Source organism: Harpegnathos saltator, unplaced genomic scaffold, assembly GCF_003227715.2.
Source record: "Harpegnathos saltator strain DR-91 unplaced genomic scaffold, Hsal_v8.6 scaffold285, whole genome shotgun sequence".
Taxonomy (NCBI): Eukaryota; Metazoa; Arthropoda; class Insecta; order Hymenoptera; family Formicidae; genus Harpegnathos; species Harpegnathos saltator.
Window position 1 is genome coordinate 207,735 of NW_020230078.1, and position 20,849 is coordinate 228,583.

The 20,849-nt window shown below is 51.4% G+C and overlaps 1 protein-coding gene across 3 annotated transcripts in view; it reads left to right on the forward strand.

The window, feature by feature from the left end:
- Nucleotides 1-20,849, forward strand: part of PH4alphaEFB (prolyl 4-hydroxylase subunit alpha-1) — an 88,326-nt gene that overhangs the window by 12,322 nt on the left and 55,155 nt on the right. For 2 of the 3 annotated variants that reach the window (XM_019845681.2, XM_019845683.2), the window contains exon 2: nt 15,026-15,090. Coding sequence is in view for 1 of the 3 variants with exons in the window: in XM_025299567.1 (XP_025155352.1) it covers nt 8,519-8,543; nt 15,026-15,090 (90 nt within the window). In the remaining 2 variants the exon portion in view is untranslated. Of the gene's footprint in view, nt 1-8,503; nt 8,544-15,025; nt 15,091-20,849 lie in introns of those variants that run through there. The other variant, XM_025299567.1, reaches the window with a different exon arrangement.

Below are 20,849 nucleotides of genomic sequence, written 5' to 3' on the forward strand. Positions count from 1 at the left end.
CGTTAATGTCGGAGTCGTGACGCAACTCCTTTAAAAAATCCCATCGTCGAAGCTCTCCCTCGAAATCTCCGTATGTATCATCGCGAAGTACGTAAATGTCCGTGAACTTCGCGGCGGAGTATATCGAATAACGATATTACGCGGCGGCGGCGGCACGAGTACCGATATTTCTCACTCGACACTCTTTCGTATTCCCTCGTAGCGCTCTCGAGGGTGAAATATTTAGACGAGCGGCTGGAAAAATCGAAGCGAGGGAGACGCGCGACGTGCCGCCTTGCCCTCTTTTCTTTCTTTTCCTCGTTTTTCTAAGCGCATTCTTCGGCGTCGGTGCTCGTCTAAGTCAGGAGAGAGGAGAGAGACCGCGCGGAATGCGCCCCGGCAAAGGATCAAAACTCTCCTCCTCGACTACCGCGGCTTGTTATTACGGCGCGTGGACGAGTTAAAGCGCGAACTCTACAAACAGGAAGCATTTCTCTCTTTCTCTCTCCCGTTTATTTCACTAATTGTGAGTTCGCCACCGCCACCATCTTCCTCTCCACGTCTTGTTTTTGCCGCGCCGTCTCTCTTCAGAATTAAAACATCCACCGCGGGGCTCGCTCCTGCGGTCCAGCTCCGAGGCGCGCGTGCGCTCCCGTCTGCCGCCTCTTTATTCATTGATCCTTGAGCTTTCTTTCACTTTTCTCGGCAAAAGAGTCGGCGGCGGAAACTTTGAAGAGGGAATCCCTCGCGCTCGGTTGACTTCCGCTACTCTCCCGAAGAGCGGCGTCCGACATTGCGGTCTGTTTTACTCCGGAGACGGTTTTCGTAAATTGTACGCATTTAACGTCGTTGCATCCGGTACATTCAAGACTGTCATCCCGCGCCACTCGGGCAACAAATCTCGAGTTAATTAACAATAGGGCTGCCGTGTCTGCCGCAGAGCGAGCCGCGGGCCGCGAGCAGCAGCAGCAGCAGCAACAGCAGCAACAGCAGCACGATGTCGGGAAGTTGTAGCGCCAGATTTAGAATAATTTCGACCGCGCAACGGTGTTATTACACGCGGCAGTTTCATGCATGCACTAGCCGTGTAAGTGGTTTGCACACACACACACACACACACATGCGAGCGCGCATACACAGTAGCGTGTTGACTAACATGTCGGGATTCTCGTTTGTGCAACGCGGATTCGCGCGCCGTGCGACGGGTTTTATTTCGATGAAATGTCGTCCTCCGCGCTCATCCACGAGGATGGATACACCCGCACGTCGATGATTAAAAATGCGATCCCGCGAGGCGAGAGAAAGAGAATGAGCGAGTGCGCGCGCCTCTGTGAAATTTCGTCTACAAGGAGAGAGAGAGAGAGAGAGAGAGAGAGAGAGAGAGAGAGAGAGAGAGAGAGAGAGAGAGAGAGAGAGAGAGGGAGGGAGGGAGAGAGAGAGAGAGAGAGAGAGAGAGAGAGAGAGAGAGAGAGAGAGAGAGAAAGAGAGAGAGAGAGAGAGACGGCTCGAGGGCGCGCGCCGTTGGAAGAGCTGTGTGTCACAGCGAAGAAATACGCGACACACAGTACGCGACGCAAAGAGAGCTCGAATTTCCACGGGGAACATAATTCATCGACGTTGAATAACCTCAACCGCTGAATTATCGCCCGCGCGCCGTCCCTTTTTTCGCCCCCTCTCTCTCTCTCTCTCTCTCTCTCTCTATCTCTTCCTCTTCCGTCCGACGTCGTCGTAGCTCTCCCTCTCGTGGCTCTCTCTCTCTCTCTCTCTCTCTCTCTCTCCTCGGTAAATCGTGGCAGAATTTGAGCGTACAAGGTCGAAGCATTAGCAGGCATTAGCGGGAATTACTCGAACGGGGGACGTCACCTAATTAGCATCGCACAAATTCCTTCGCTTAAGTAATAGCGTCCGATTCGGGGCGCAGCTCGATTTCAGGAAAAAGAAGGAGACGAGCAACCTCGCTGGCCCCTGGGAGAGTCCGGAGCGCAGTCGCCGAGTCGCGAATGACGCGACACGAAGAGAGATGCCCTCGCGAATTAGCACAAGTATTATCGCCGTTGAGAACGATCGCTCGTGCCGCGCGGAATTAGCGTGCGAATTTCTCATCGGCGTTCCACCTCGCCGATGCATCCCGCCGCGCATTATCAATGCAGCAAAACACTCGGCCGTGTGTCGCGGCGCCGTTTTACCGTCGAACGCACACACACTCCCGCCCCGCTGGCTGATCTTTTTTTCGACGGCGACTCTTCGTCCGCCGCGCCATTGTCTCGCGCGCTGCTCCGCCCGTCATCGGGCAACTCCGCGGAGAAGCTCGCGCGTCTCGACTGATTAGCCCATTAAATTGTGATCAACAGTTTACCCGGCGACTTACATCGACCAGTGTAAGCCGCGCGGCTTCGCCGTCTGGTAATCCTCCGGTTATCTCGAATAGACTCGCTCAGTTTCGGCGCTCGAGAGAGGCAGGAGGCCGGCTTGCCGCTGGCGGCGTTGCTTGCCGTGGAAACTTGCCGTGCGCGAGACAGCGCGATGCCTCGCTGAATCGCCGAGCATGTTCGGCAGCTGATAGCCGGCCGAATCCTATTGCCGCGGCTTGCGCATTCAACGGGCATATCTCCCGCCCCTCGTCGACGATCGTCCCGACGGACATATAGCGCGGCTCGATGCCTGCTCGCGCGCTCAACTGCGATTGATTCCACTCGCGGACCGCGACTGAATACACCGGCGAGCTATGTCGTCGTTCTCGGCCGGTTATCCGGTATAGAGGGTCTGCCCATTGTCGCGATTCGAGCTTGATATCGCATTAAGATGGCGCTAGATAGCGGTGGACCGCGACGAGCGCGATTCCACCGCGGAACTTCCGTCTTTCGATTCGCCCGGTGCAATCGCGGTCGTTTGTCGACGTAATGTACCGTCATCGCGCGAGAGGGTGAGACGGAGAGAGAGAGAGAGAGAGAGAGAGAGACGGCGGGAGCGGTTGGGGGTGACGCGATCGAAGCTGGGACGTAATCCGCGTTTCGCTCGCATTCCGTGAGGCAAAGGAATCCGCGGAAATAGCGGACGCTATTAGCGCACAGTTTTGTCGCGCGCGCGCGATAGGGGTGGATAGTGCTTTTTGCGGCTACAAAGGCGGTAGAAAAAGAGGCAGGGACGGCGCGTTTTGTTTTGCCGCGCAGAAATAATTACGTATTATACGCGTGCTAAAATCCACGCGACTTGTTGTTCTGTTTTATGGCTTTAAAAGGTTTGCCGTGTGAATACACGCGGCCGCGCGGATATTCCGCGGCGTCGGCTGTAAACTGTTGTTGCTGTTGTGCGTTGCGAGCAATAAAACGCGGTTGATTTGAAATGAAAGTTTATTTAATTGAATTTTATTCGCTACAGCAAGATTGGGCTGGCGGCGGAACGGTTCGATTAATTTCGCCGGACTTCCTGCGCGATGCTCGCAGCTATTTCGTGATGGATCCGCGCGGATTTCCACGGTGAGAGCCCCCTCGGCGAAAATAGCGATCCCCGTGTTTCTCTACTTTACGCGAGCGCGCCCTCGCCCGCGCCCGCGGATGTCTAGCTTCCCGAATTTGACGGCTGCGCGTTAGCAAACGCAAAAAAACAGAAAATAAATTTCACGCGGTTTAAAACGTGTTGATGTACGCGGGGTGGTGATTGCCGTGTACGCTTATCGTTTATATCTCGCGCGCGTACACACACGCACACATGCACGCACGCACGCACGTACGAGTGACGAGTTAACAAAATATATGGGAAATTCAAATCGCTCATTAAATTTTTTACTCCGCGTCGTACTCGGTGTATCGTGCTGAAATATAAATTATTGTACAACCGTCCCGTGAATTATCACGGCCGACGTATCTTTTCCGGTTTTCTTCCCAGTGACGCTTTCTGGCGAGTCGCTAGTCTCGCTCTTGAGATGATTAACATAATTTCAAATGTAGATCCGTTCTGCCGTAAGGAACACACATATTCGCGCGGGTTCCTCTGAGCTCGCGCGGAGAAGTAAAATTTCGCCGTAACATCCATTTGATAATTTGATATATTTATGTTTCGCATAAAAGGAAGAACGTGTGTGGGAGGGGCCGAGCGGGTAGAGAAAAGTTACGGAAAACGAGAGAATTAGGGAAGGAAGCGGTAATAAAGATAAGATGCTAGGAGGAAGAGAGGAAGAGAAGGAGAGAGAAAAAGAAAAATAAAAATGCAATCCGGATGACGGAAAAGGGTTGGCGGGGGGAGACGGAGCGAAAAGGGCAGCGGGTTGCATACACGGGATAAGAGCGCAGGAGGAAAATCGGGATTAGGAAATAGGATAAGAAAATCAGCAGAGTATGTATAAGGAGTATGTATATGCGTGTGTACATGTGTGTGCGTGTGTGTGAGAAAAGGCAGATGAGAGAGAGAGAGAGAGAGGCGAATAAGGAAAAGAGAAAGGTGTGCATGCATATGGAACAACGTGCGAGTGAAATGTGAGATGTGTTCTCCGGATTGGCCACCTGCGCATCGTCCACGCGTAAAATATTTAAACATTTCGCTGAGATCACTCCGATCACCCGACATGTCAAAACTCGATCAACGAAGTTGAAGTGCCGAAACATCAAAAGGCGATTCTTTGGTACTAAAGTATACCAAACTGTGACCAGGACGTAGTTTTCGCGTATTTGCTATACCATGTGGTAGTATGAGATACTATGAGGCGTGGTTTACCGTTTTAGTATAATTTTGCTTGACACCACGCTTGATACCTTGCTTGAGAGCAGGATAGTTTCCCAAAGTCTCTGGTAGCGAATGCGCGCCCAAATATAAAATAAATAGCTGTGCCCAAGTGAGAAGCAAACCATCGATTCGACGTCGACGCGGCGTAGTTTAGACTTTTTTCAATATCGAAATAACGTCATCCTCCTAAGATTTATCTTTTATTGAGTGAGCAACGTGTTTTACACGTCAACTTATTTTGCATTTAGACGTTAAATAGTGATCAGTGGTCCTTAAATACCCGAGAGGCACTCTCCTGCCGCGGAGAGTTTTTTTTTCTCACGGGCACGGGCAGAAGGCCCGTCGGCTGTATAACCGGTGACATGTCCGCGCGATGTTAATTTGCGCGTTAGAACATCGGCACGAGCGTTAATTCGCTGCAGCTATTTATGGTAATGCACAAAAGTACGCGGCTGGACGCGCCGCGTCCAGCAGAGGCCCGCGACGGCTATTACGCGCGCGGAGATAAAAGTGGGAGCGAGGACGGAGAGACGTGCTCGCGCGTGATTAAATATCCCCACGGTGGAAGGAGGAAAGGGAGGAAAAAGAAAGCGCAGCACCCGGTTACACGTGCAGTTGTGATTATCCCGCAAAATAGCCGTGAATCGCAGCTACCCGCACCCGCAGCCGGTCGTCGCGTTCAGCGGCGCAGCAGTTTACGTGACACACGGTCGCCGGCGAAGACACGTCGCCGACGTCGTCGTCGTCGTCGTCGTCGTCGTGAAGTTTTACGAGCGATCGGAAACGTGCAAAACGATACAATTACCTCGCCGCTAGCGATGGGTTTTCTCTTTCTCCTTTTTTTTCTCTTCTTTTCTTCTTTTCTTCTTTTCTTTCTCCTCGGCCGACAACACGTATGCGCTTTTAGTCGTCGCTCATTCGTGTGAATTAACCGCGGTAATCGCGAGCTGAATCCAACCGGGCGACAAGAGGAAGTGTACGCGGGAAAGGGCTGGTAGCGGTAGAAATTTCCATAATTCTCGCAATTCGTTCCTGGCCTAGAGCCCTTGGCGAGGGGTCGACAAGAGCGAGAAAGAGAGAGGGAAAGAGCGCGTGAGCAAGGGAGAGGGCCAGAACGGGACGCGAGTATGGGGTGACATGGGGGCGGGCCAAGGGTGGCGCAAAATATTCGCCCGTGGCTCTCTTTCATCTCCAGTTCTGCGGCAAAATGCAAATGGTCGCATTGTTCTGTGCAGCGGAACGGGGTGTTCCGTCGCGCGGGGTGGAAAGAGCGGCGGTGGTTGAAATATCGAAATGTCGTTGGTGTTCTTTCCGATGCCACCGCCGCCGCCACCACCGCCGCTTACCTAGACCAACGATAGTTTCGGGTTTTGTCGTGCGATCGCAGCTGCCTTTGATGCAGCAACGGCCGTTGCGAGGCTTTTTATGAGCGCCCGCGCGACAAAAGTTCCGTCTGGGCCACGACGGAGTATTTATTATTCGGCCTCTATGTGACGTGGAAATTTTATACCTGGTTTTACAACGTGGGGTGTATCCTCACACTCAACCACCGGATATACCTTTCACGAAAGAGGGGGAAAACAGAGAGAGAAAGAGAGAGAGAGGGAAAGAGAGAGAGAGAGAGAGAGAGAGAGAGGTTCCTCGCTCTCGCGATTCGGAGCCGATTTTTTTCCCGGCCGAGGGAGCATCGCGCGCGGGTAGCTGCGTGCTCTCCGAGGAATTCGGTTAAATGAATCCCGAATGAAATCGGGAGGGAGTAAAAGTTTGCAGCGGCAGAGTTTCGGCGAAGGGAAGATAAACGCGACGGAATCGTATCCCTCGTGAGGGATACACTTGGTACCGCGCGATTGGCATCGCGATAATTACGCGGCAGCGAGAGAACACCAACGCGGGCTTGCTGCATTTGTAAAGTAAATATGTCGATAATTCCGTTAATATATTGTTTCATTAAATTCCACGGCCGTTGAAATCGAGTCGCGTTGTCGAAACGATAACCGAATAATAATTGCGCACGTAGCGGTGGCTTGTTCTCTTTATTGCTGCTTTCCCCTCGCCCCGCCGCCTCTGCCCCCCCCCCTCTTCCCCGGCCGAGTGTATAAAAATTATTTTTCTCTAAAACACAGCGCACTCGCGGTCGACGCGGACTTCGCGCAGGTCCGTTTAGCGCCACGCCGCTTATATTATCCATACGCGCATGGGAGGTTGATGGTATCGCTTGTCGATCCTAACTTCGTTGTCATTGGCCAGACAGCATTCTGCGCTATTCACCACCGGACACTGTCGTTCTATTCACCTTTTGTTTCGCGGCGGCAGCTACCTCCAGTCAAAGCCGCGCCGGTGGCTTTTGTGTGCGGCTGCGATATAACGCGTCTCTTTTTCCTCGAATTCCGCCGACTTCACCATTGGTATTTCTACCGGTATTTACACGATTTACGACGCCGAAAGGCAGAGCCGCGGCGCGCCTCTTTGCGTAACGCGAATAAACAAATAATTCCGTTGCGCGTTGCGAGCGAAGAAGCAACGTCTCGCGCGCGGCCCGCGTGAAGCTCCGCCAATTATGATTCAACGCGAGCACCCTCGGAATAAAGGGGGGGAGGCGACGTGGGCGACTCGGCCTTCGTCTCGCTCGTGAACTTCGTTTGTCGTATTTTTCGAGCTCGAGTTGCAAAGTCGCGCGTCTCTCAAGACGACGCATCGAAAGACAAGGAAGCCGATACGATAAAAAGTACTTCGTGTCCCGGATAAATTATGCGATCGAATTACTCTGCGGCTTGGTTAAGAGTCTCCCCCCCCCCTCCCCCCTGCGCCCCTGGGAAATTGTTTCTAAGATCCTCTTCGAGGAAGATGTCAGCGGGATCGAGCATCTCGCGTGTCGCGTTTTTAAGATGACGCACGGTATCGCGGATTTGGCGGGGCGCGCGCGAACAGCGGCGGCGGCGGCGTTTTGTTGATGAACCGTTCCTCTAGCGGGAGCGGAGAAAACGTGCGCGCGCGCGAAAGCGGAATAAGTTTCTCTCGCCAAAGTTTTCCAATATTTCGTCGGTTCCAGCGGTAATAAGAACAGTGTCCACGTGGACCTACAGGGATGAAATATGCGACTACTCTTTCTCTCCCCGTCCCGCTCTGTCTCTTTCTCTCTCTCTCTCTCTCTCTCTCTCTCTCTCTCTCTCTCTCTCTCTCTCTCTCTCTCTCGCTTCCTTTTTCTCGCTCAATGCGGGGGCGTGACAGTGAAACCTCCATCTGCGGTTCGTGGACCACTGCGAGGCGTTGCAACGTGTTGTTACCGCTACTACTCGCGTGCTGCTCTTGTTTTACCTTCTTTTCCGAGTGGCTACCACAATGTTGCCACGATTTTCGACAGATTCATTCGTGCTGCCGCCGCCGCCGCCGTACCCACAATAGCAACCTTCGCAATTCGCATTTACGGAATAACGTTCTCTTTCCTTCCGGTATGCTCGCGATAATTAAGCCGAGCGCCGGAGCCGAGGCATCCCGTTGCATAATTACGAAAACGCGTAAAAAGCGCACTTTATGCGTTGCTTGCTGTGCATGTAGAGGCAATCGCGCTCGCCGTTATTACGCATTTCATTATCTCTACTTGCGAATGATTTTAAGCCGTTTGATCTTTTATCGCGAAACGAATGTCGCCCGTTTCCTTCTTCCTCTCTCTCTCTCTCTCTCTCTCTCTCTCTCTCTCTCTCTCTCTCTCTCTCTCTCTCTCCCTTTTATTTGATCTCGCTCACTGTGCGTCGAGTATCCGTCGCGCCACGTGATCAAAGTTGCATAGCACTTCGCGCTCTTTGCTCTACTTATCTGCGGGATGCAGCGCGAGCCAGCCGAGTCGAGTAAGCCAAGTATTTTAATTAATTCGCGATCCATCGCGCGCGCGCGCCGCGTGATGTGCGCCTTACCGCGCGACGGGGCACTTATTTACTCAACGTCAGGGCGCATCGTGTGCACTTTGCGCGGACGCGCGTGTAGCGAATTAATCACCCGGCGGCTACGATCTTGAGAATTGCGGATATTTATAGCGCAGCCGATTCTGATGCAAATGAGGCGAGGTCTTCCATCCCGATAAAGTCGTTCGCCCCGCTTACCGAGTGTACCACTTTAAATTATCTGATGCGCGCTCTCTTCCTGTGGAGCGATAAACCGACCCGCCCCGCCCCGTCTCTCGTCCCGTCCCGCTTCGCCACGCGCGCGAGCAGGAAGGAAATCGGCAATGAAAATGCTTTATCGAGTTCTCCGTGCGAAAAATTCTTGGATGCAAGGGAGCAAGAGGGCAGGGCGCAGGAGAAGGAGGAAGAGACTCACGGTCGTTGTTTGTCATTGTCGATAATTCCGGCTCGACTATCGCTGAATTATGGAAATATCCACTTCAATTCGCTTGATTAAAATCCCCGCTCTGAGAATCGATGGTAGCCGAACCCTCGGGCGCGTGCGTGCGTGTATGTGTGTGTGTGTGTGACACGCAATATTATATTGTTATAATGTTAATATTTTCGCAGGAACGTGTGTGTGTGTGTGTGTGTGGGTGTGTATGAGATGTTAAAATCAGCGAAAGTTCCTCACTCGGGATGCCTTGTACAACGGGTTGTTCGCTCGCGCGCTAATTTCATTTTAATATCGCGGTTTATATATATGGGAAATATAGGAAACCGATTTCTGTATGGAGGCGCAGTTTACGAAGCCGCGTGCTCGCGCCGGCCCCCCCGTCGCGCGTTCTCCCAATTAGACGCGGCTGACGAAATTCGTCGTGCGAGCGACAATAATTTCGTTGCTCGCTCGCGAGCTACCTTTTCCGGAGCCACCGGGGACCTTCGTTAAATTACACCGGCGTCTGGAGGGGTGCGCGACGGCGGCCGCTTAATTAATTGCTACGGCGCCGGGATAAATCGTTTTGCAATCGTACGGCAAAAATCACATTCTTCCTCATGCCGTGCGTAAAAGCGCGAAACGGGGAGAGAGCGCTTCCGGTGGGCGAGCGCGGAGGTTTGCTCTTCCTCCCACGCCGACAGTAATTACGCGCGATGCACTGAACGGCTCGTATTAAAATCCACGAGTAATATCCGAATTGGCAGTTTATTTCTTCTTTCCGAACGTGATATTCGTCGTCGCGGAATATACGCGATTTATGATCGCGAAGGTTTACCCTTTTCATTCCGTCCGTTTTATACGCGTCTATCTCATTTGTACGTACCGAACGGGATTCCCATTTTTTGCGCCCTTTCACCTCCCTCCGAGTCCCGGTTCCCCGGCTCCGACCGCGTCTCCTCTGCCCTCTCACGGATATTTATTTTCCTCGCGTTTGCTTGATCCGCTCAGTCATTATTCAAGCAGCCCAATTTCCGACCACCACCCGTGAACAGATGAAAATGTTTGTCCGGGAGATTTCCCGGTTTGATTGTTGAATTTCCCCGCTGGTTTTCTTATCCTCTCGTTATCCCCGCGCCGACGTACGCGCCCGCGATTTGTTTTCGACGTTGCGGTACTACTTCTGGCGAGCGATAAAGCGAGCGCGTACCGGATGTATCTCGTGGATTGTCGCGTTTGCGGGAAGCAGATTTTTGTTCATCTACACGTATCGCTACGCGAGCGGTCCGATCCGTCGCGTCCTGTCGTGTTTTCTCCGGGCCGCGCCCGGAGTTTTCACGCGCGCGCACGCGCGGCACACAGGAAGGTCCACGTAAAAATTGAAGGGAGTTTCAAATGTAAATTCTGATCGTGTTGCATTTGGACGTGCCGGCGACAAAATGGCGCGAGGTTAATCGGCACTGTCCGGCGGAAGGGAGTCGAGCGTGTGGATCGAGTTTAGCATCAACGAGGGTCTGTAATCCTAACGCTCGGCCCGGGTCGAAGGATCTCGCGGTAATCCACGGCTAGAATCGAGCTTAAATCGCTTCTCGTGACACTAGCTGAACAATCCTCGCCCCAGGCTCAGTATCCTAGACAGACCCTGCTACCTCGACCGTAAAGGACCACTCGAGCACCGTAAATCCATCGTCGCACTTGATCCTGGTACCGAAGTCCTCGGCATTATCCTTCCGGAGCACGCGGCTTTTTCTCCTTCTTCTTCTTCTTCTTCTTCTTCTTTTTCTTTTTTTTTTTCATTTTCTATAACTTTGCTTTTTATAACGGTTCGTTCGATGGTAAAAATCGACCGTTCCGTTGCGAGCGTAGCGGCACTTTACGTCCCGCAAATGGCGCAACGATGTAAGAATTCGAAATGACGACGGGATAACGTCGAATATGACACCGTTCTACGCGTTGCGCGACGCGCACATCCGTCACGAAAGTTTCCCGTCGTCGTAGATCCCGCCGTGTGATCAATATCTGCCGTCCCTAATCAATATTCGTATTTGGCAGCAACGAGGCATACTCTATCAAGATTGAAAGCCCAAGTTTCAGGTAAATAAAGTTACTCCGTCGCGCCTTGCAAAACGTATTCGGGGGTTCGTTCGTTCAACCCTCAGCACCTCTCTCTCTCTTCGCCTCGCTCTTCTCTCCTTCGCTCATTCTCTCTGCCTCTCTCTCTCTCTCTCTCTCTTTGTTTCACATAACGCATACATACATTCCGTCTCTTTCACTTCATTCCTGTCATTCTACCTCTGTTTCACCGGCCTTCTTGTACAAGTCGTAGTCTTCGGACTTCATGAAACTCGATCGCATACAATCGATAATTCTAACGTGAACTTGAGCTTTGGCAAAGGGGGGACGGCGGCTAGAGCAGCTAACGTAGGAGGGGAAAGAGGAGATGAAGGAAGGAATCGAAGCGATTCATTCGTCTCGGTCTTTTTAAAATTAACCTGGGTCGTAGCCGATGAGGAAGGGAAGCGGCGGCGACGTGGTGAGCTGAATCCACGGCGTATTCGCCGTGGATTTTCCTCTGACCGCGTGAAATGCAGAGCACGGATACGCGGCCGCGATATCGGCACGTCAGACGTATAATATAGCAACTTTTGGGGGAGAAAGAGAACAAAAAAGAAAACAAAAAATGAGCTTCGCATATTCGCTTGATTTTCCGTCTACCGTCGGATACGACCGCGATCCCGTCTCTGTTTCTCGCCGATATGGATATTCGGTAAATTTACTTTGCGGGTAAACCTTCGGAAAGGGTATTAATGAGACGGTTCATTATATGGAAACGAGAACATGTGATTAACGCATACCGAAAAGTTCTCTTTCCTTATGCAAATGAGCTTTATTATAGGCCGAAATTTAATATCGTGTTTGCGCGGCACGTTACACGATGAGGAAGCTATCGTGTGTTGCTCGAAAGGAATTTTTTAATTTTGATATATAATTCCCAACGAGTTTTTGCCCCGAAATTCTCCGTCAGTGAGAAAATCCTTGTCGAGTGTGATTTTTTATTTGGTACGCTGCTTTAGTCACGGCGTATGTAATACGTTTATTATAATGGTTGGTAAATTATGCGTGCAGATTGTGTTGCGACTTGAAACTGATATGTTGCTGGTAACCCCAAGTTCTCTTTCTCCCTCTCTCCGCCCCCTCCCCCTTCTTTCTCTCTCTCTCTCTCTTTCTCTCTCTCTCTCTCTCTCTCTGTGCCTTTAGGCGAGCGATCGCGAACAATCAATAATCCCGGCTCGTGAAATCGAGCACGAGCGAAACGTGAGTTGCTGGTCGTTCCGTTCGTCTGGAACTTTAAAAATTAACCCTGCGCGCTCGTGAACGGCCATTCGCCATCCAACGAAGGAAGGAACGAAGGCAAGAAAATAGATACAGGGACATTCTCGTCGGCGTCACCGTCGATTTTCCAGCGATTCAGACTGGAAAACTCCTCGGGTTCTGCGTTTTCGCCCTCTTCCTTCTCCTCCACCATCACCTCCTCCTCCTCCTCCTCCTCCTTCTCCTTCTCCTCCTTCACCTTCTTCTCCTCCTTCTCCTTTCGTCGATACTTGGACGTCGTAAATCTTGCAACGAGAAAATGCCTCCTTTTTCGTAGGTCCCCCCTCCTCTTGCCCTCCTCGTCTGCCCGTCCATGCTCGGCATCACCGTTTCCTCGCTCGGGATGAACGAGGGGAAAGAAGAAAAAAAGAACGGAGCAAAAGAGAAAAAAGCTCACGAAACGTTCTCGCTTGACGATGCGTCGTCGTATTTATACAGTTGTAAAATTCAATCGTCAACGCTCGGAAGAAAAAGTGAGAGGGGGAGGAAAGGAGCGAGAGAGAGAGAGAGAGAGAGAGAGAGAGAGAGAGAGAGAGAGAGAAAGGAAAAAAGAAAAAAAGTTAGAAGTACCCGCCGCTCGAAAAATCACTCGTCTCTCCAACATCATTTTTATCGTTTACGATAGAGTTACCGTAAATCAACGATATTTAAACTTTTATAATGACGGTAGTTTTTTCTACGCGAACGAAACTCTGCGCACAGGGCAGTAGTGTTAACGTAAATACGAGAGTTTGTATGGTATTAAACTTTCTCTCTCTCCCTTTCTCTTTTTTGTCCATCCATCCATACTCCCCCGTCTGATTCTGCAGCGTGTAACACGTTTATTCAGACCAAGTACGCGTTGTTCCTTCCTTTCTATTTGTTTTTGCGCTTCCTTTACTTGCGCTATACTGTTGCGTGACTCGGGAGATCTATCAATCCCCGTGAGAGAGGAGAGAAAGATAGAGATAGATAGATAGATAGATAAAGAGAGAGCTAGAGAGATAGAGACATAGAGAGAGAGAGAGAGAGAGAGAGAGAGAGAGAGAGAGAGAGAGAGAGAGAGAGAACGCCGGCGCGCATCGCCGTCCCCCGGAGCAATCCGAAAACTTCCTAGACGCAAATTCCCGCGCGATATATCGACGACGCGGGGAACGGCGCGGTAAATTAGTGCCCAAATAGCGCTCATTGTTGGCACACGCCCGGGATCCGATTTGCGAGGCCCGGGACTGCTAGCTTAACGGGGAGAGCTATCGACAATAGCCGGAAACAAAGGCGGCGGCCATTGTGACGCCCGTTCGGTCACATCGCCGGCGCTGGCGATAGATATAGCGGCGTGTGTCGACCGGCGACTTGGGCTAGCAGCCGTGGCAAAAACCGGAAAAGAAGGGAAGAAAAAAAAAGCCGGAGCAACGAGAGATAGAGAGAGGCCGGTTAGACGGGTGCGGGGGGGGGAGAAAGAGGAGAAAAAAGGCGGTTAATTTCCCATGAAAGTAACGATTGCCGCGGAAAAATAGTGAGAGGGAACAGACGCGGGGTATATATCACATACTCGCTCGGCGCCGCTGACTGGTCCCCGGAGGCTGCGCCGCGCTGGAGCACGCGATGTTTTGCTGCTTCTCCCGCGAGCAAGCGAGCGCCAGACTACATTCACTTTCGAGGGTTATCAGGAGGTCCCTCGGGAGAGAGAGAGAGAGAGAGAGAGAGGAGAGAGAGAGAGGGGGGGGAAAGAAAGAGAGAGAGAGAGGGAGAGAGAGAGAGAGAGAGGGTCGCTTTGTCCAGCGGATCCCATATTTCAAGGGACCTCGTTGAAAAGCCCTGTACCGTACGTGGAGTGCGCGTACACACCGTTCCGCGTCGTATATGACCGTCGTACGTTTCTCCACTAGGCTAAGGTAAGGGGCGCAACATTGACAAATGTCTCAGCCGCCCCCGCCCCGCCCCGCCGCGCCGCCCGCTCCGTCGCGGCCGCTTTTCCGCTCGCCCCGTCTTTTTTCGCCTTCTCGTCTTTTTCTCCTCGTCTTGAGCGTCCGAAGAACGCGCATACGTTATAGAGGCGCGCTGCTCCTCTCTCCGCTCCCTCGCGGTTCGCACTTCCGGGGGTGAGTAGGGATAGAGGGTGGGGGATGAGCGCGCCCGCTCGCTCGATGCGATTTCATCGTGCGAGAGACTACTAATTTTCGTACAAATAGCGCGGCGCTTCGGCCGCGGCTGGCAGGGAGAGGACGCAAACGCGTCGAGGGAGGAAACGGCCGCCTAGGGGGGGGGGAGAGGGGGAGATACGTGAGTGGTTCGCATAGGAAAAAGCGATTAGAAGCGCACGTGCGTCGTCGTTTTTACCGGAGGCGAGAGGGGGAGAAAAGGGATTTCCGGATATATACGGGGACAATTTGGTTTTTATTCAGCTGAATGGGGGGCGCGCCCGCGGGTGTTTTTGTTCGCGCGGCCTTACCTCGGGAGGAATCTAATAGACGGGCGGGAATCTTACGCGGCGTCTCTCCCCCTTGCGCGTTTAATCCCTTTTATTAATTGAGAAATAATCGCGCGGGCGAAAGCAACGGTGAGCGGTGAGTTACTACTCACTCGTCCGGCGACTGACGAATGGCGCTGAGAAAGAAGTGCGAGAGTAAGTGAAATAATTCTCTGTTGCTTTTCGTTGCAGACCCAGTCTCTTCTCGAGGACAGCGCGCCAGAGGGGCAGAAGTATTTGGCAGTCACGAGGACGAGGTATGTGAAGTTACTTAGACTTAGGTGGTATACTTCGGATGAAACTGCGCGAGAGATAACAGCTCCGACTTGAGCTATCAAGTCTGATTGTACGGAGATCCCCCTCGCACGTATATATCGTGTTTACGTGTGTGTATGTGTACGCCGCGACCTGTGTATATGCAAATTTGAATGACCGTCGCGACGTTCAATCCCGGATATCAAGTCGGGCTATGACGGGACGAGAGACTGCAACGAGCATCGAGAAATTAACGTCGGGCTCTCTCGTCAAAGAATTCCGACGTTGAAGTCAGCCAACTACCGCGCGCCGTGTATCAATCAACGTACCAATCAACGTGTCGATTTATCGGAAAAGTAAACACGCCGTTTCGCCCCCGACGTTTTTCATGCGAACCAACGGCGGTTTTGTTTTTTGCGTGCGAGCGCGAGCACGCGTCCGCCGTGAAAAAAATGAGCGTTCGTTCTGCTTTCGCACCAATTTAACTTTGCGCATTCCATTACTACTAGGCAGCATACCGTTTCTGTTTTCCTGCGTGGAGGCGAGGTTGCGGGGGCAGGGGCGCGACTCGTAATTTCGGATTTTAACTGGCATATAATCGTCGACGGTAACGACGACGCCGTGGGATAATAAATATTATCTCACCGACGATTCCCGTCCATTCTCGGCCCTCTCGACGCGTGTAATTCTCTCTTTCTCTCCCCCCTCTGTCGCTCTATCCATCCCTCTCTCCCTTTTACTCACTCTCTCTCTCTCTCTCTCTTCCCCCCCCCCGCCCCGCCACCGTTGCTCTGACCCTCGCGTTTTGGCCGTGCATCGGCATAGTTATCTCTGTTTGCTCACGCACGTCCGGCTAAACTTGGCACGCCGTCGAATACGCTTTAATTTGCAGGAAACTTGCCAATTCCGCCGCGTCGTCGACCACACGATATCTCGCGGAGTTCACCGACGTGCAATGAAAGCTCAAGGAGCGTTAATAGATATGAGAAAAAGAGCATGGTATAACGCGCACGTCGCGTTAGGCACGCTGATCGGCAAATTGCTAACGCTCCTCCTATATCCTATGCGAGATCGTGGCTTCATCCTTTAGCATAAGAAGAAGCGGGATATTAATTATCTTCAGATTATCGGTAATCCACGACGGTGGCCATCGAAGATGGCTCTATCTTCGGGATCCTTTTACGACGACGGAATTAAGCTCTTTTCTTCCCCGGTCGACTCTTGTCGAGACGAGTGGTTGTTGAGGAGAAGGAAAAAAACGAGCGGTTAAGGGAGCTTGTAAATGGAACATAAATCCCTCACTGATGAGAGACGAGAGGATCAACATCCGACGATTCCGAATTTATATCTCGAGTCGATGGCTCGGAAGATGATTAATTAAATTTCGCTGTTCAATTGAGCGACATATCCGGCGTGTTAATTCGTCGCGATCGACGGTCGATCGGCCGACCGATCAATCGATCGATCGATCGATCGCGCAGGCGCTAGTCTTCTCGGCCGCGACCGATGGCGATTTATATCCCGTAACGAAATGCGAAACTGGCGTCGCGGCCGCGCTCGTTATATAGCTAATGCAAAATCGATAGTTCATTTCGCGGCCGCCGCAAGGGCGGCTTTTTGTTGAGCCGGCGAGAGGGCACAGAGAGAGGGAGAGAGAGAGAGAGAGAGAGAGAGAGAGAGAGAGAGAGAGGTGTAAATTAGAGTGCAGCTGTAATTGGATGAAATGCGATATCAGATCAAATGTAATATTGGCCGGACTGCGTCGCGACGCTCGCGTACGCGTTCCCGCGTTGTGTGTTGCGTTGTTTACCGCCGCCGATCCGTCACTTTAATACGCGTAATCGAATGATGTAACGGCCGAAAGTCATCCAGCCGGGCTTTCAATTAAACGGCACCGCGAGAATGCACGCCCACGCGCGCGCGACTTCCCGCTCGGAGGAACGTCCAAATCGGCGAGATAATCGCCGGTCGCCGCGCGGTACGCGCGATTTATCGATAAATAATTAAGCGCACGCGATTGAACAACTCGCACTTGTGCGCGACGCGTAACGGACTTCTCGGCTGGAGGAGGCGAGAGGGGACGGGTCTCGCGATCTCGCAAAGTCGTTCGCCCAAAACTATTTCGCCACTCGCCGGGTAACGACCTGCAAGGCTATGAGTAACGTGCTAAGAATAAGTATCGACGGTGATGTAACGTTATCGTGGGATCAGTCGCGACAAGAATCTCGGGACTTGTAAACAGTTCCTTCCGGATTTTGAGTCGAGAGCACGCGGCAGCGCGGCGACTTTGGCGTCGGCGGCGAAACGGAATTTTCAATCTCGGAAAAGGGACAGCGAGTGAGGCGCCGAATGCGACACACGGCGGCCAGAGCCGCGTCTCCTCTCGAATTCTCTTGCCCCGCATTTTTTCCTCCCTTTTTCCTTCGCCCCTACGTGAGCAGAAAGTCGAGGCCGGGAACGCGTTACACGTCCACGTTATGGCGTCGGCAGCGAGAGACGCGATACGCTCGGAAAGCAGATTACGATAACGCGTGTTTCTGCCGCACGCATGGCCACGCGACACGCACCCGCGAACCCGGATGAGGCGACCTGAGAGAAGCTCCTGCAAATGTGAATGACCGAAAAGACAAGATGCTGAATACGCAAGCGAGCGTTGGCCGCGGCTGAGCATTTCTATCACACGCCGGGAATTTCAAGCGATCGCTCGTCGGGCAGCCCGTAGGCTGCCCGACGAATTAACGGCTCGAGAGGCAGTCGTCTCTCTCTCGCGTGTATCGTTATTCGGCATGACCATAAACGCCTGAGCGCTTACGTAACTCGAAAGGAGTTACGTGCTACGGACGAAAGTACGCGCGCGAGATTCTTCACTTTCGGCTGAAACGCCGATTAAAATAGCAAATCTTTCCTCACACACACACACACACACACACACACACACGTACCATACATGCAAATGTTTTTTCGGTAGATATTTGTGACATATTTGCATAGATGTGCATTTTTTTCATTTAAATGAAACAAAAAATCGCTTTCGCACGAAGAGGAAGCTCTCTCTATTCGAAGAAATATAAAATATTTTTTCGGTAGGTACTTGTAACATATTTGCATGGATGTACATTTTTCTTTTCATTTATCATGGAACAAACAATCGCTTTCACATGAAGAAGAAACTGCTTCGAACGAATGTGTATTTTCTCATTTGAAACAGAATATTTCCCAATATATAAAAATGTATATTCTCTTGTAAATACGTTGATGCGAATAAATATGTTATCAGTAGCCGTCGAATAAATATCTTTTATTTGTTTGATACATTTTCCCGTAATATTATATTATATTATATTATATTAATATGTAGACGTACGCACACACCCACCCACACACTGTACTCGAGTACAGAGGATTCAGTGCGGATACACTCGAAGATCGCGGAATGAAATTTCCCCATACACGAGACGTATCGTAGTGTCAAACCATCGAACGTCCCGGAATTCTGTCGAGCGCGCTTTATCGATGTCGAGCGAAACCTATCGCGGAAAATTAAATCATCAATTGCTCCTCCAAGCTTCATTCCGCTTTTACCCGTTTACCACTCGTACTTTGTGCTTAACGATAGAAACGTCGCTTCCTCCATGGATCTTACGAGCCTGGGTAACGCTGCCGCATGATAAATTAATCCAATCGTTCCACCCACACGCGCGGCCTCCTCTGCCTTCCTTTGAGCTACGTATACTCGTTGTCATGTCGCATGACGTGTTACGTTACGCTTATGTGCAGCACGTCTCGCCTTCGTCGTTCGATCTCGTCTGCCTGTTGAAGCAATCCTGTATATACGACGTCATTTTATGAACTATCTCGGCGAGACCAAGACATGTATATCTTACATATTGCATTACGCGTTACGTCACATAGCATTTGCCGTCGACCCTTCCACCAAAACCTCTAACATCCGTGCGAGCAAAACGGTGGTGCGACTCGACGGTCGATTGACCAAAAATCCAAATGATCGAAACATCGCTTCTGCCAAAAGTCGAATATTACATTGAGACCCAACAGGTCTCAGTGCGACTCGTTATTTCTTCCTTGAGATCTCTTCTCGTTTGAGACTTGTCTCGGGAAGTTTCTCGGTGCCTCAGGAGGACGTTACGGTGAAAAGTTGGAACATTCCGTGAAAACTTTTCGGATGCAGCCGCCGATTCCAGAAGTAGCGATTTTTGGCAAAAATATCCCGATGCTTTCGCTGCGTTTTGGCAACGCCGCGGCCGGACGATCCATTAGAGAGATCTAATACGGTGCTCCAAAGTTGTGCAGCAAATATTGGAAATCGCGAGTTAAACGTCTGTGGTGCATTTATCACCCGTGTAAGCCCATCGTGTAGCGGTCAAAGGTTAACACTCGTCGAGAGAGTTTCAGTGGCCCATTAACGATTGAATCCCGCTGAGCGGAATAAAGGGAGATAAATATATATGTGTATATATGTAGAGAGAGAGAGAGAGAGAGAGAGAGAGAGAGAGAGGGAAGGGAGGGAAGGAGGGGGGCAGAATAGAGCGCTGTCCCATTCGGGATTACGAGTTATTTTCCACCTGGACATCCATTTGCCCGACGCACCGTGTTTTCGTCGGATTCATTCGTATTCCGGCACTGTCGGAAACTTCGCGATAATTCGATGTCTCGACGACTGCAACAGCAGTAACGGCCGCCGTCATCGTCGGACCAAAGCGGCCTACGTGACTTCCACATCGCTTCCCGCTATTCCGCCTCCGTCCTACCCCCGATTCTTCTCAGCAGCTCGCAGCGTATCGTAGCGATATTACATAAAGCCCCAGGGCCGCGGTGTATTATGTATTCTCTTTCACCATGTAATACAAGTCTACACATGCGCGTGGCCGCGCGCGACACATATAGTACACGCGCGCGCGCGCACACGGGAAGAGCAAGGGGAATAATAGCTTTGTGCGGCCCACGTCACGTGACAATGGGAGGAGGTGTGTGTGTGTGTGTGTGTGTGGTTACGTTTTTATGATAATAATGATGAGGCTAAATTCGACGGAAATCGCACGTGACACCCGTAATATTCGTTGGATACAACGAGGTTGGCTCGAAGCAACGGAGAGGATATCGCGAACGTTTCTTTGGTATTAATAAGCGAAGGCTCGATTAAGAGATCTCTTTGTTCTTCGCGAGATGAAGGCCACGTGAGGGGGAATTTGCCTCGCTGAGGCATTCAAGATGGTTACCGCGACAATTCACTTTCCTACGTCTCTCCTACTGCGTTCACTCGCAATCGAGAAAATGATTTCTGTTTTTCTTTTATTTCATGTAGAGAGAGAAGTGTGGAATTCTTCTTCACCGCGCACGCCTTCACGCACACACATACATGTCAGCGTTTTCGCGCATCTGCCTTGTTTTTAATAGTCTACGTTCACATACTCGGCGTGTAATAAGTACTTAACGTCGTCGTTCTCACGAATGTTGTTTTAACCGGTGCTAATGAAATTAACTCGTATTCCTTCTCTATTTTCCCTCCTCCTTTTGCTTTTCTTTTTCTCTTTTGTGTTTCTCTTTTTGGGGACGAAAAATGCACTGCGTCAGTGTGCGCGTGCGGCACAAATAAATATTAAAAACTTGCTAATTGTTCCTCTGCGTGTTCCTTCTCCACTCGCGCCACTGGCCTCGTGCGGTCGCTTATAAAGTCAGGCCCTCCCAACCTTAACGTGCCGGCACCTTGCGACAAGAAATTTTGTTACGGCCGGCGCAAAAC